Source organism: Sprattus sprattus, assembly GCF_963457725.1.
Source record: "Sprattus sprattus genome assembly, chromosome: 4".
NCBI lineage: Eukaryota > Metazoa > Chordata > Actinopteri > Clupeiformes > Clupeidae > Sprattus > Sprattus sprattus.
The window spans coordinates 48,637,259-48,652,707 of record NC_137923.1 but is presented as its reverse complement, the minus strand read 5'-3'; the positions used below and the strand labels follow the sequence as shown (position 1 = coordinate 48,652,707).

Genomic DNA, 15,449 nt, shown 5'->3' with positions numbered 1-15,449 from the left:
CCACATAGATGTATTGGAGCTGCAGGTTGTCCTGCTGACGCTCAAACATTTTCTTCCAGTAGTGGTAGAAAGCTGTCCTGGTAAGAGCAGACAACACGTCAGGGGTCTACCAGGTAAACCACCAGGGGAGCACTAGGCCCAGACAATCCTGGAGGCTGCCCCGACAGCTGTGGCTGGGGGCCTATATACTCTTTCTGAACCTGAGGGCAATGCTTTTAACAGGCATTCAGAACACAGCTGTGGATGTGCTATCCCAGCAGCACCCACCTCCTGGGGAATTAAACCTCTAGAGAGGGTGGGATTGAAATAACTGTCTATGAAGACCGCTTTTCTCTTGGCCAGGGCATCGGCTAAACAAAAGCCAAGCCAAGAATGGCTATATTGAAACCCTGGAGGCACAGGGATAACTTTGTGGCTGAATCCGGCCTTTCTTCCAAAGGCGATTCATCATCCTACTGAAACCAGCCGCTCAGGCTGGCTGCTTTGAGCCCCAGCTCAGGATGACGAGCAGGGACATAGCCCCTACCTGTTGTGCCCAGTGAGAGCACTTAGGGCTTAGATTGATATGACTGTGGAATTCCGCCAGTCTGATTCACTGTTTCTCTGTCATGTTGGACAGAGGGGAGGGCACAGCTTATCCAAACAACGACGATCACGTTGGATTGTGGATGCTATTATTTGTGCCTATAGGAGCAGTAGTCTCCCAGTCCCTCAGGTCCGAGGTCACTCAACTAGGAGTGTCCGTACATTGCGGGCGGCCCTAAGAGGTGTCCCCCTTCAGATATCTGAACAGCTGCGTTATGGGCATCAACCTGTACATTTGTGAGGTGTCAGGCCCGGTTCTGAAGGGGTAGCAACGGGAGCAATTGCACCCGGGCCCGTGTAGTGGGGGGCCCGTTCTCTTTGATCCTTTCTGATATACCGAGTGTGTCTCTAACAGCACAAGTTGACCCTGTGGCCTGTGCAACGCAATCTCCCTATTGGCTGTTAGCGATTTTTTTTTTTTTAAATGTATCAAAACACATGTATCACACCCCCCTCCCCCCGTGGGAAAATCGCGACGCAGGCTGGTTAGTTAGACGCGAGCCTCGCAGCCTGCATTCTATCAACGAATGTTACGAGATGAGGTTACTAAAATATTCTGCATGTCTACTCAGTTTAAGAAGTGCTTCCCAAGTAAAGGTTTGAAAAGAACTTCAAGCTTCAGACTTTCTGTTAGGGAAGCTGTTATCTATCTGCAGAGCAAATGTCAGGCTCATACAAAAACATTAACGTGAATTAATTGATGCTAATACCTAGCACGGTGTCTATAGGATTTCCCATATACGTTTGCATTAAGCTAACGTATTTTCTACCACAGTAAAACATGCAATACTATGTGATTGTTTTTAGAAAACGAATGTTACGTGATGAGATTACTAAAATGTAGTCTGCATGTCTGCTCAGTTTAACAGTGCTACCCAAGCAAAGGTTTGAAAAGAACTTCAAGCTTCAGACTTTCTGTTAGGGAAACAGCTTTCTATCTGCCAAGCAAATGACAACACGCGCAACCTTTGGGAGCATGAACTGCACTGAGTTTTTGCGCAACAATTAACCCCAACCTGAAGCAAGCAGCCGCCTTTAGTAGGCTAAAATGTCGGGACACAAATCCGGTTCGCTAAAGAGAAAGGAAAGTAAACGGAGGAGCGAAGGTACAAAAAAGGAGGCAGAAAATGCGAATTTATACATCTTGGCTGAGTAGGCCTAGTAGACAAACGGCAGAGGATACGGGCCCTGAGACAGATGTTGGCGCATCCACTAGACTGTCTGCGTTGGCTGTGTTGTCCATCGAAAACCGCACGGCAAGACAAGTGGATTACAGTGACATAATCGCAAGATTTGCTGCGGCCAAGACACGACGCATACAGTTTTAAGGTAGGGCAATGGGGAATCAAGACAGTCCGCTGCGGCTGCATGCTTTCAGTTCAGTTGTGTTGATGTTGTTTAATTGATCGGATTTAGACTAGGTTTTTTTTTTTTGCGGGGGGGGGGTCTGGCTGTGCGATATTGCACCCGGGCCCAGAATAGCGCCGGACCGGGCCTGTGAGGTGTTATAGGGTTAACGTGGTCCCTCATAACCCAGTGGCAGCTGGTGTTCTTCCTACTTCCTTACAGCAGGAGTAAGGTAAGCCTTCCTTGTGACTTGGTTGGTATTAGTCATCCAGTGCTTAAAGCACCGCCTCTGGCGGTCAGTAGAAACGAAATAGAACGCTAGGTTACGTATGTAACCATGGTTCTATGAGTTTCGGATGACCGCCAGAGCTTGGCAGTCACTCGGAATATTCGCGAGAAGATTGTCAAGGGTCGTGACCTGGGGGAGCATGCCTTTAGTACAGGGGTGAAGGCATACGTCACCCAGGTCACAGGTGATTTTGTTGATACAAATACTCGAACTACACGTAAACGTGAATGACATCCAGTGCTTAAAGCACCGCCTCTGGCGGCCATCCGAAACACATAGAACCATGGTTACATACGTAACCTAGCGTTTTATATGGCTGTGTTGTTTACCTCAGAGCTCCGGAGTTTGTCGATGATGGCCTTCAGAGCTCTGCACTCATCCTCCAGGGCCTGCACGTCCCTCCTCAGTCCCTCGCTCTCGGAGATGTGCCTGGCCTCCATGTCCATGATCTCAGCGGCGTGGAGCTCCTGCATCTGCCCGATCCTCTCCTGGTACTCCCCGATCACCTCCGCCACCTCCTCCGAGGCCTGTGATACTTCAGGCACCTCCACTGCTGCGGTCTCCGCCAGCGGCCCCAGATTAGTCTGTGTTGCCACGTCAACGCCAACAGCTGCCTGTCCCCGACCATTCCCATTCACGGAGGATGAAGGAGAGGGGGACTTCTCTGGCTGCATGATCCCAGAGTTCTTCCTGGAGAGCGAGGGCCTGTCCTTCCCTCCACCGCCTCCCTTGTTCTTCCCGCTGTGGTGTTCTGGCTTGCCTCCTTTCTTCTTGGGCTGGGAGTGGGCTGGATGCTGATGCTGTTGCTGCTGTTGTTGCTGATGATGCTGCTGCGGCTGTTGTTGTTGCTGCTGTTGTTGCTGCTGATGCTGTTGCTGCTGCTGGGCTGCCTGGGCTGCCTGGGCCGCCTGCTGTTCTTCTGACTGTGCCAGCGCGCTTTGCAGCCTCTGAAGCTCCTCCTGGAGCTGGCCGATGGAGAGGTCCCTGAGCTGCAGCTCCTGCTGGAGCTTGTCGCATCGCTCCCGGTAACTGTTCAGCTCCTCTTTGGTGGAGGACGCCTCCTCACGCACCTCCTGCAGCTCTTGCAGCAGCTCGGTCACAGAGCCCTCACCGTCCACCACAGAAACCTGAGGAAAAACGTATAAGGTCAAGGTTACAGGTCAAACACCCTAAGGTGGGTTTCATACCGAGACTCAATTTCAGTGGTTTCTCTATGGAATTCTGTGACTAGGGAAAAGGCACTAAAAAATAGTCTTTTCTCAAAAATGAGTTGTTGTTTAGCTACCTGTCCATGCTATGCTACAATGTTAGCTATCTAGCTTAAGATAACGTATGATAGCACCAACAAACGTGTAACCAATTTCCACCTGGCCTTTTGGAATATTTGGATTGCGCCTTGAGCTTAAGACAAAAAAGCCTCTCAGTGTGAACGACGCCTAATGGAGCTGCATGGGTGCACTGCCAAGATGCTGCACTGCTGCTTACCCGGTGGAGTTTGTCCTTCAGCTGTGCTATGGTCATCTCTCTTGCCTTAAAATAGTAGAGGACCAAGTGTTAACTGGTGAAAAGTTCACAAGCCTGCATTGCTGAATGGGTTCTGTTTAAAATTATGCATCATTCACAACGAGGTTCGGGTGACCAAGTAAGTTGCAATTAATTCGATTTATTTTAGAATCACACATGAAGAGAAAAAACTGTAGACAGGTTCTCTTACCAGCAGCTCCTCCTGTAGTTTGTCGCTGCGCTCCCTGTAGAGACTCAGCTCCTCTTTGGTGGAGGACGCCTCCTCACGCACCTCCTCCAGCTCCTGACGCAGCTCTGACACAAAGGTAGGGTCCTCCACAGTGCCACCCTCAGAAGCCTGGTGGCACCAATCAAAAGACAGGGAGGCAAAGGTCAAAGGGTCAAATGTCAAATCTTACATGCAGACAGAGTTCACACATGTTACTTTCTATTAGGTATGGAGGGATTTCAGTGTTCTTTATTTCATGATATTTTTTACATCAATTATTTCATGACACGCTTTCTATCTCTGAATGTAGCCCTTGCCTCAGCCATACCAAATGCCTGACACAAGCTTAATACGCATTCAAATGGTTATTGTAAGTAGTAAGGCCTTCCTGTCTGCAGTCCTTGTATGCTATACCTTTCACACCTGGGACCAGCTCCCCACAGATAGACCCCTACTGTTCCCCCTTCCTCCCACACATCTAGAACCAGCCACCCCATACACACTTTTAAGTGACTTTTAAGTTGTGTGCTATCTTCTCCTATATCTGAGCATGTCACGTGGAATTGCTGAGTGAAAACAGGTGGAAATTTGACGTAACATCACCTCCCAAGACAAAGGGATGCAAGGCCAACACAGAAGAGACTTACCTCCTTGAGGTCCTCTTGTAGCTGAGCCATTGTTAAATCTTTGATCTGACAAGTAAAAACAAAAACCATAACATCAATTAGAAGTGTACTCAGTTGAACTTACAATCTCTTGTATGGATACAAAGACATGTCACTAATCTGGCCATGTTAAAGCAACACTATGCAACATTTTGACACTTTTTGGCATATGGTCATGTGAAGGACCAAAAACACCTGTGTCTTTCCTACTAGCCATCCTCGATATGCACTATGTAGCTCTGTGTTCTGGGCTGGAACACCCGACAAAAATGAAAGATAAGCTTTCAAAACATAAAATTGCCAGCTATACTGCCAAAAGACACAAGTTGGTATGTTGGCATGAAACAGAACTACTTAATGCTGCTTTAATCAGTCTGATACCTGTAGCTCCTGCTGTAGTTTGTGGCTGTGCTCCCTGAGGCTGCTTAACTCCTCGTCAGTAACCCTGCCCTTCTCCTGCGCCTCCTGCAGCTCCTGGAGGAGCTCAGACACAGGCGCCTCACTTCCTGAAGCCTGACATGGGAGAGATCAAAGGTCAACACTTATTCGAAATAGATACAGTTTTTTCTTTACTTTTATTATTTTCTACATGGTTGATTAATTCTGAAGACATTTAAACTATGAAAGAACACATATGGAACTACGTACTAAACTATGTACTAAACAAAAAAAGTGTTTTCAACAATGTAGAAAATAATAAAAGTAATGAAAAAACTTGTGTGTCCAAACTTTTGACTGGTACTGTATACTAGGCATGGGAATCTTCACCATCAAGGCGATACGATACACATCTCGATACACTACCAACGATTCGATACATTCACGATTCATGGAATTACCAGTGATAAGATACGATACGATTCTCCTACCTCCTGCGATCCAGTGCGATACAGTACGATCTAATTTTAAAACAATGCGATCCAGTGCGATACTGTAACATTAGTTGGCTTTTGTCTTCAGCCACGACAAGATTAGCTGAAGCAAAAACATTAGCATCCATATGGCCCTACGTGTAGCTGTAAGCTAGACATCCCCTTTTTGACCTCAAGACACACCCATTCCCTCCCCTAAACCCATACATTAATTCTACAGTATAAATGTTTGTACAATGTTTGTAATGTTTAAGAAGAAGAAGAAGCAGCAAGGAGACCGACTCCTCAGCATGCAGACGTGCCTTGTGCATGCTTGTGTTGTATGGAGCTGACCGTGGCATGTGATTGAATAAACACATTCTTTCGCTAAGCCGTCTTCTACAAGTCTGTTATTCTGAACAAGCTAACTTGAACCAAGCGTGGGCATCCGACGAGTTTGCCGGAGGACAGCACAATCTTTCATTTGGTGTTTCCGGCCCAGTTTCACGATAAAGGAAGAAACCTACCAGAAGAGAAGCTTCTCAATTCTAACGGTGAGTGCATCTTTTATTTATCGCTGAAAAACGAACAGAAAGTTGCTATGTAATTAATTAGTGGCAGTTAGCATGAATAAGGTTTTGTAAACTAGGGCCTACAAGTGATATTGTTTATCTGAGACAGATCATTTGTGTGTAAGTGTTACGATTTCATAGTCGTAAGCATTTTGAGTTGTATTGTTAAGGGTATCTATTATTAGTAATATTACCTTTTCGGAAAACGATATATAAGTTAACGGTGTAGGCTGTGAACAAACGTTTGATAAATGACTTGGGACTGAGGTCCGTGGTGGAAATATTCCCAGTGTTGAATTTTTACAGGGTGAAAGACGCTGTTTAGAATTCGCAGTATTAACTGTCTGAGCGGTGACTGCAGTGTAGGATTTAGTTTGATAATTATACCGTTGGCTTTTGCGCACAGAAGTGGCATAGCAAGGTATACATTTTTCAGAGTGAGCGGTTTGATTTGCTGTCCGAGTAAACTGTATTAATTGCAACCATTGGATGGATAATAGTAAGGTGGGTTGCAAGAGTCATTTTCATAGCGTTGTGTTTTTGAATTGCCGTCAAAGGAATTCAAACTGGTAGTTCAAGCTGGCCGTTGTCCGAGAGCCTATGAGCTCGCTGAAGTGAAGAACTTCTGTTTATTTGGTTTATTAGAGATTTAGTCAAATATCCAGTTGCATAGTTTTACTTTTGTTAAAGGTATTTATTTTGTTACATCCGTTTGAAGTTTTAAGAGGGAGCATTACATTGCTGGAAGCGAAACGCGCTTGTTTTGATGTTAAAAATCAAAGATGTTCATGAGAAGTTTTAGCTAGGCCAAAAGCGTCCCTATTATGGAGATGGGCGATTTGGCAGTGCGTGGTTTTGACGAGATTACCATGATTGAGACAATCAGAGGTTTTTTGAAAGGTCATTTTAAAATGAATGAGACCGAGAGGAAAATCGGACTCAAATACAATATTCTGCCCGACCATGGGGTATGGCCTCTTGATGACATTAGGCGCAATTTTGAAAAACTCTTGCGCGAAAAAGACAAAATCTCACTTTCTCTCGTCATTTTAGATCACATAACACGCCGTCAGAAGACACGTGCAGACAGAATTCTAGAAATCGAGAGGGATAAAGTCTGGTCACTTGAAAGTGAGTTGATCAAAGTCACACATGAAAAGACTGAATTAGAATGTCGCCTGAATGCTGAGAACACCATTCTAGCACTTGCAAATGATGTGAAGACATTGAAAGCAGGGCAGGCTAGGAACGACCAAGAGATATCACATCTCAAAGAACAAATTGAGCACCCCCCTCCCAAGGAGAGGGAGAGACGAGAGGCTTTTGAAACAATGCCAATGCTAATTGCTAATTGTGGGTCAAAGAACATGAATGTGGACTCCAGTATTAATGATGGCCTGGCCAAATTGAGACCTCTGACATCTAGGTATACTGGTAGAAATGAAGTGCATTCTTTTAAATCTGCAAAGCCGCAAGATATTGACCAGTGGTCGAAAGATCTGCAACATCCGCGTAAAGCAGGGATGGATATCTGGTCCAAGATTACCCGGTTGCAAAAGATTTATCAGTTGCACCCATATGATGGCGTTTCACTGTTGTGCACTGTGTTAAACAACACTGAGGCTGACCAGGTGAAGCGAGATGTTGATATTGGATTAGGAGAGGACCAACAGAACCTAGATAATGGCTGGAAGGCAGTCCGTGAGTGGATTCAGGAGGCTACCAATGCGACTACAGATTGGACAAAAATATCAGGTTGTAGACAGAAAATCAATGAAGCTGTGGATGATTTTGCTCAAAGATTTGCTGAAACATTCTTAAGACATTCTGGCATGATTTGATTTACAGAGGAGAACATTGGGAAGAGCAACAATGCAGCCCTTAAGGCTAATCTGTTACATAGCTTGACTCCAGAGGTGAAACAGGCTGTTAAGCTGAGCACACCTAGTTGGGAAGACAGCTCATTTACCTTTGAAATGCTAATTAGTGTAGCAAGGCGAATGGAACATGACACAGAACAAAAGATCAGAAGGGTCTGCATCCATGGCCTACACACAGATCCAGAATGCATGATTAGAAATGAGAAATTTGGTAATCAAGGTGATCCTAGAAGCATCAGAACTAGGAAAAAAGAGACATCTAGATGTGGGTCGGGGAGAAAATCACATGATGTATGCCGTAAGTGTGGGAATTATGGCCATTGGGCTAGAGAATGCAGGGCTCAGGGCAGAGGCAGACATGCTTCTCATTTTAACTATAACAACGGAGATGATGAAAGCATGGTCAATAATTGTCAGAAACGAGCCCTTAACCACCTGGATATTTGCAATGACAGCTATGACCTCCTGGGACATGAACATAAGGCAAATGCTAGGCCAGTTGAGAGTCAGCGCGGTACAACATTGACGAAAGCAGTGCAGAGAGCCAGAGTGGTAAGGAGGTATCCAGAGCCACTTGATGGGGAACATACTTTGAAGTGTGAAAGACCACTCAAAGTAGGTACAGATGAGAAGGAGAACTGATGCCACCCACAGCACATAATGCATGGCCCCAGAACAACTCTCTCTGGTGGAGTGCAAGGAAAAAACATGATTACGGCTAACCTCAAGTCATGCACGTTTGTGTTAATCATAACATTACTTTTAGCAATGATATGATGATTGGATGGGAATTTAGATGATGACTTGTATGGACATGACTATGAGATAGGGGTTAATGATAAAGGTCAGATCCCTAGTATTAAGGCAGTTTTAATGTTCACTGCTGTGTTTTTGAAGTTTGTTTGTTCTGGTCCTATGAATGAAACGCCACATTCTTGGAATATGTGATACTGCCGCCGTTTTCTCTTTGTTTTTCAGAACAAGTTCAAGGAACATCATGAGGGGAACTGGAACACAGGAACCATTGACCCGCTGCATTGACCAAGCCATCACCGTTGTCCAGATTCACCTCACCCGTTGGACAGCAGAGACGACACAACATTCAAAGCTTGACATATCAGAAACTGCTGGACCAGAGATGCACATAGTCGCCACTCACAGCATGTGGAACGCATGGGTCGCTGTGCAAAAGCAGGACTGTGAAATAATTGGACTCAAACAAATTAAGGGGATTTTTGCTTTACGCTGTGAGATAAGGGACATGGCATGTTGGTTACAAGAGAAACCAGATATTGGAGATTTATACCACTACACTAAAGGAACATACATTGATACCACTACACTATAAGAACATGTGTTCGGTTTAAACCTTTTTACCACTACACTATGGGAACACGTGTTTGTTGACATTTTGTTACAATGTTAAATTGTTTGATCACTATGTCTGATTATGTTTGTTATAGGTTTTATTGTGATCATGATGTATTTTGATTTATGATCAGATGGGGAAATTGTTAGATATAGGCATTTTCATAACTTCACATAATATGATTACATCTCAACAACCCCGTGCAATATAGTTTGCATAGCATTAGGTCACAGCTATCAAGAAGGCACCTGGCCTTTTGTCTATGTTGATGGGCCATCAGACTTGGTCCCTAGCTTTTGTGTGTCTCCGAGCCAGAGACATTAGTTGGCTTTTGTCTTCAGCCACGACAAGATTAGCTGAAGCAAAAACATTAGCATCCAAATGGCCCTACCTGTAGCTGTAAGCTAGACATCCCCTTTTTGACCTCAAGACACACCCATTCCCTCCCCTAAACCCATACATTAATTCTACAGTATAAATGTTTGTACAATGTTTGTAATGTTTAAGAAGAAGAAGAAGAAGCAAGGAGACCGACTCCTCAGCATGCAGACGTGCCTTGTGCATGCTTGTGTTGTATGGAGCTGACCGTGGCATGTGATTGAATAAACACATTCTTTCGCTAAGCCGTCTTCTACAAGTCTGTTATTCTGAACAAGCTAACTTGAACCAAGCGTGGGCATCCGACGAGTTTGCCGGAGGACAGCACAATCTTTCAGATACGATACGATACGATACAATACGATGCGATGCAATGCAGAAGAAAAGTACACCATGGAATACATAGTTCAAGTTATGGCACTTGAAGCATTAAAGCTGGCTGTGCCTTTTATTTTGAAACAAAGAAAGTACAACTTAGAGAGTAATTCATTGTAGGTCTCTGGAACTTTAGGATACAAGTGTAACCTTTAACAAAAATTCAGATTTCTCTTTAGTGCATGTTGTAGAACAATTTAAGCCCTACACAAAGGCATGTTTTCCAGTTAAGCCTTTAAAAGTGCTTTACGTTTATACATGAGGTAAACCAAAGAAAATGGGCTAATACAAAAAGGTGCAGGCCAGGAGATTCCATCCACTATAAAAACTAATAGGAAAGCATTAACAGGAACATATTGCATTTTCCCCAAAATATACAATGCACACCATTGATGAGTACACCCCATTTGAAAAGTAACATTTTGAACAACATTTTAATAAGCACAAGTTATTTCCAAAATGTGCATAGGTAAATGTTATGCCCAAAATGTGCATACAATATCTGATGAGCAAAGTAAGGTTAATAATGTAACATGTGTAGCATTTTTTCCATTTACTCAGTGCACATTTTGGAAATAACACGTGTACTTATTGAAATATAGTTCATAATGTTACTTTTCAAAAGGGGTATACTCATTATCTCCATGCACTGTAATATGATTCATCATTATGAACAAATGGCCATAACAAGGGAGTAACAGTTCCCCATCTGGAAATTAAGACAAGTGAATCCAAACACTTAACCCAGATGGGTCTTTTTCAAGTTCTTTTTAAGAAAGATCTCGTTTGTAGAAGCCAAAATCTTTCCATACCGTAGACTTCAAGCCCACAACCGAATGTATTACCTCAGTTTCGTTTTCCTCCATGCTAACGCGCTATCTGACTGGCTGGCCGCCTCTTTTCGAAAGCACGTTTGTTTGGACCCGCCTATTCGCGCGAGCCTTGAGCCGAGATTTGAGCAGAGACTAGAGGGGTAGGGATAGAAACACAACTGAAACTCAGAGACACGTTTCTAAAAAGTTATAATAATAGATAATAATCGGTTTGTATCGATGCAGATAATTTTGATGAATTTTGACGATGCATCTCGAGTTTATGTGCGGTTTTTACCGATGCAGACGTTTGCAAATCGATGCAACTGCATCTTACATGTCGTATCGATTTTCCGGTGCGCATCGGTGAATCTTCCCATGCCTACTGTATACTGTATGTAATGGAAGACTATGTATTGTAGCTTTATTCATTGTAGACAAATAATGCAACATTTTATTCAGCAAGTTCACCACGATGAGAAAGCTTATTCATGAATGAAATACAATCTAGGTCTTACTATCTGGGTGAACTTGCTGTTTTTAGGGCTCCTATAATAAGATTTTGCCCAAACTGAGAGCTCTAAAAAGTAAAAATAGATAAGAGCAATGAGTGGGTACCTCCGAGGACAGCAATGTCCTCTGCTGGGTTGGTTTTGTCCTCATCTGGCTGAGCAGGTCCATCAGCACAGCCAGCCTCCTCTCGTACTCCATCACCTCCTCCTCCGAGCTGGACAGCAGCTGCTTCTGGAGCTCCTGGTCCTTCTGCATGCCGCACAGGCCCTCCTCCAGCTCCCTCAGCTTCTCCGTCAGGAGGCCACCCTTACCCGCTGGGATAGAAGATCTGCTGGCAGTCCTTGCCATCGAGCTGAAGCCTGGCACCCCTAGCTCCCCCAGGGGGCTCAGTGATGTCAGGCCACCCAGATCTTCCACCTCCATGCTGGCCTCAAGCTGGAGCTCTTTGGTTTGAGCCTTGATGGCCCCGAGCTGGGCCTGGCTGACCAGCATGGCGGCCACCTTCTCCCTGAGTTTATCCTCCAGCTCGGTCACCCTGCGGTGGAGGCCAGAGGCATCAGTCTGGGCCTGCACCACCTTAGACCGGCACACATCCAGTTCCAGGTCCTTCTCCTCCACGCAGGACTCTAGCTCCTCCACCCGCAGGCTCAGCACGTCCACCCGTGAGCTGGCACTCTGCTCCAGAGCCTGCACCTCTGCCTGGGCCACCACCAGGGCGGCAGTCTTCTCCCTCAGCGCCTCCTGGACCTCGGTGGCGGCCTTATTCGCAGACGCCCCTTCCTCTCGGAGGCTGTGGCAGCGCTCCTGGAGCTCATGATGGTCGGCCTCTAGCGTGTCCAGCTCCTGCGTCACTTCGTCCATGCGCTGCTTCATCTCGTCCATCTCCTCCTGGCGGAGATATTCCTCCTCCTCCTCTTCCTCAGTGTGCAGGCTGTGTGGCGGCTTGTGCTCGATGTTGGCGATCTCCTGCTGGAGCTTGTCGATGACAGCGTGAAGCTGGTCCACCTCCTCTTCGTTGCTGCGCTTCAGACGCTCCTGCTCACTGCGCAGGATCTCCACCTGCGACTCCAGCTCTCGGACCTGCTCACTGCGCTCCTCCATCACCTGAAGGAGACGTTGGGGGGGACAGTCCATAAAGTGAGCTCACAGGGGAGGTCTATTCAATCAAGTGAGTTCACATTGAGCCACATTCACACACACCACATCACACCAGTTTCACCCTATGGGCAATAACCTCCAATAACCCCAAAATGACTGGATCTCACCACATAAGCCAACTGTGTGGTGAACGATGAGCACACAGACATATACACACCAACACCACACTTTCACCCCCACTTCAACAATAAATTACCCATAAACCTAAAATGATGGGCTGGTTATAGATTACATTTAGACCAGGCTTTTAAACGAGCCATCTCTCAAGGCTAGGTTTAATAGCTTTCCTGGAAGCCAGCGGGTTGTAAACAGCACAAACACTGTAAAACCACACAAGACGCATTAACATGGAGACAATCCACGTCAGTGTACACAGTCACTGGTCATTCCCGTCACGACACGTCACTTAAAGAGTCTCACACACCCTACCCCAGAACTTCTCTCCATCTATGCCTCTCCTGCACTCAAAGGCTGATATTCATCCAATCCATATTTTTGGGAAAAGACAGAATGTAGATCAGATTTTTTTGTTGTTCTCTAAAATAATGTAAATGACTCTAAAATACTTCAAAGAGGGAGGAGAGGCTGGAGTAAGGTATGTGAGAAAGCACACAAGAAAGCACACTATTAGGGATGGGAAAAGCAATAGGGGAGGCGGGGTATCTGTCCTCATTCCAATTGGTCATTGGCCCATTCAGACGTTAAACAACAAAAACAACAATAATAACATCCACAACAAAAATAAACTGCAAGGGAACACATTGGAACACAGTGCTCATTAGGCCCCATTCCACTGATTGTAAGTATAATTAATTTGTAGTTCAGGAGAGATTGTAATTACATTTCACAGTGTGATGAAATGAGGTCTAGAAGTAGCTGTGGTGCCGTTGAAATTACCATCGTCATTATTGTGTGGAAAACAACAAGACTTAGCTAAACAACAAGACTTAGCTTAGTCTCTGAGCATATTTGGCTAGTCAATATTTGGCTGCACATGCTAAAATGTCCCACATCTAGACTTGAGGGAAAAGATTGGAAGGGGGTGTTCCTATGCTCCACAACAGGCATCACACACAAGGAGTCACTTCACATCCACGGATGCAGCAATGCACAGGCTATACACACACATAGCATGCATGTGCTGAGGCTTGCACAGCGCTAGCATGCTAACTTTGTGTGTGTATAGGCCGTTACCTTGTTGTCAGGGGTGGCCTCCATGTGCTGGAGCTTAGCCAGCTGCTCATTGAGCAGGGCTATCTCCCTATCCTTCTGCTCCATCACCTTAAAGAGTTAGACACATTGTCAACCCCCATGAGCCCTAAATGCTTTTGGTTCAGTTCTCAGCTCCAACCTAAGGCCTGTGTTTTTCATATGTATTTAGACTGCAATTATCTTCGATATTCTCAGTCTTCAAATGTCATGTCCCAGATAATGAAGACCTTGCAATCAAAGCTGTAATCACAAACGCTGATGTTGCCTTCAGTTAGCATACTGAGACTACAGCAACATAATCATACAATATCATCATACACCAATCGTATGTCAAAAATCAGGTGTATACAGAAAAATCACAACCTTTCAAGTTACCCAAATATTTGCCAGTAAAAAAAAAACATCAAATCAAATACACCCTAAAGGTGTGGCATCCTGACATCCAGAATGTCAAAATACTGCAAATTGCCTCAATAATCTAGCTCTTTAACTTAAGCTACCATTAGCATAAGTTAGCATTAGCTTGAGGCCTACCTCCAGCAGGCTGGCCTTGGCCTCCAGCTCCAGCTGCTGGCTGCTCAGCTCCTTCCTCTGGATCTCCAGCTGCATGTGGAGCTGCTGCGCCTCCTCGTTCTTGTTCTCCAGCTCCTCACGGAACTGCTCCAGCTGCTCCTCCAGATTACTGATCTGAACGCCACACAGAGCAGAGGAAGTTTTGTATTATTATTATTATTATTATTATTATTAATAATAATAATAATAATAATAATACAAATAATAACAATAACAACAACAACTAGAAAATGCATTTCCTGAAGGAAATACCAGTGCATGAAATGCAAAAGTTAGGAAAGGAAGAAGAAAAGAAAGAAGAGTGAAAGAAGGAAAGAAGAAAGGAAAGAAGAGTGAAGAAAGGAGAGAAGAGAGGAAGAAGGAAAGAAGAGTGAAAGAAGGAAAGAAGAAAAGAAAGAAGAGTGAAGAAAGGAAAGAAGAGTGGAAGAAGAAAAGAAAGAAGAGTGAAGAAAGGAAAGAAGAGTGAAAGAAGGAAATAATAGTTGAAGAAGGAAAGAAGGAAAGAAGAAAAGAAAGAAGAGTGAAGAAAGGAAAGACGAGTGGAAGGAGAAAAGAAAGAAGAGTGAAGAAAGGAAAGAAGAGTGAAAGAAGGAAATAATAGTTGAAGAAGGAAAGAAGAAAGGAAAGAAGAGTGAAAGAAGGAAAGAAGAAAGGAGAGTGAAGAAAGGAAAGAAAAGTGAAAGAAGGAAAGAAGAGTGGAAGAAAGAAAGAAGAAAGGAAAGAAGAGTGGAAGAAGGAAAGAAGAGTGAACAAGAGTGAAAGAGAAAAAGAGTGAAAATATTGAAAAAAGGAGATAGAAATGGAGTGAAGAAGAGAGATTGAGTGTGAGAGAAAGTAGACTGAGAGGGATAGAGAGAAAGATGGAGAGAAAAAAATGTAGAGAATGGAAGGTGTCTTAATGTTCCTAGTTACAGTTAAATTGAGAGGGACAGAGAGAAGAAGTTCCTTGGATTTGGCGCAGGTGTCAGTGAAGCACAGGTGCAAGCCAGTTTAAAGACCCTATTATGATGTCATAATGGCCCAATGTAAGTCAATGGGAAAATTGATATTCGTTTTTCTTTAATATCTTAAAAAGTATAAAGTTTAGAAAAGTGAAAAATACATAGCATAAGTGTCCTTTACAAGACCTACGCAACAA

At 44.5% G+C, this 15,449-nt stretch overlaps 1 protein-coding gene across 4 annotated transcripts in view; it reads right to left on the bottom strand.

Moving 5' to 3' along the window:
• akap9 (A kinase (PRKA) anchor protein 9) overlaps nucleotides 1–15,449 on the bottom strand; it is a 136,310-nt gene that overhangs the window by 21,904 nt on the left and 98,957 nt on the right. For 3 of the 4 annotated variants that reach the window (XM_080837555.1, XM_080837556.1, XM_080837557.1), the window contains 8 exons: nucleotides 14,273–14,425; nucleotides 13,721–13,807; nucleotides 11,474–12,472; nucleotides 5,000–5,131; nucleotides 4,601–4,645; nucleotides 3,936–4,082; nucleotides 3,707–3,751; nucleotides 2,551–3,348 (listed from right to left, as the gene is read on the bottom strand). In XM_080837555.1, the coding sequence (XP_080693681.1) occupies nucleotides 2,551–3,348; nucleotides 3,707–3,751; nucleotides 3,936–4,082; nucleotides 4,601–4,645; nucleotides 5,000–5,131; nucleotides 11,474–12,472; nucleotides 13,721–13,807; nucleotides 14,273–14,425 (2,406 nt within the window). The remainder of the gene's footprint in view (nucleotides 1–2,550; nucleotides 3,349–3,706; nucleotides 3,752–3,935; nucleotides 4,083–4,600; nucleotides 4,646–4,999; nucleotides 5,132–11,473; nucleotides 12,473–13,720; nucleotides 13,808–14,272; nucleotides 14,426–15,449) is intronic. The other variant, XM_080837558.1, reaches the window with a different exon arrangement.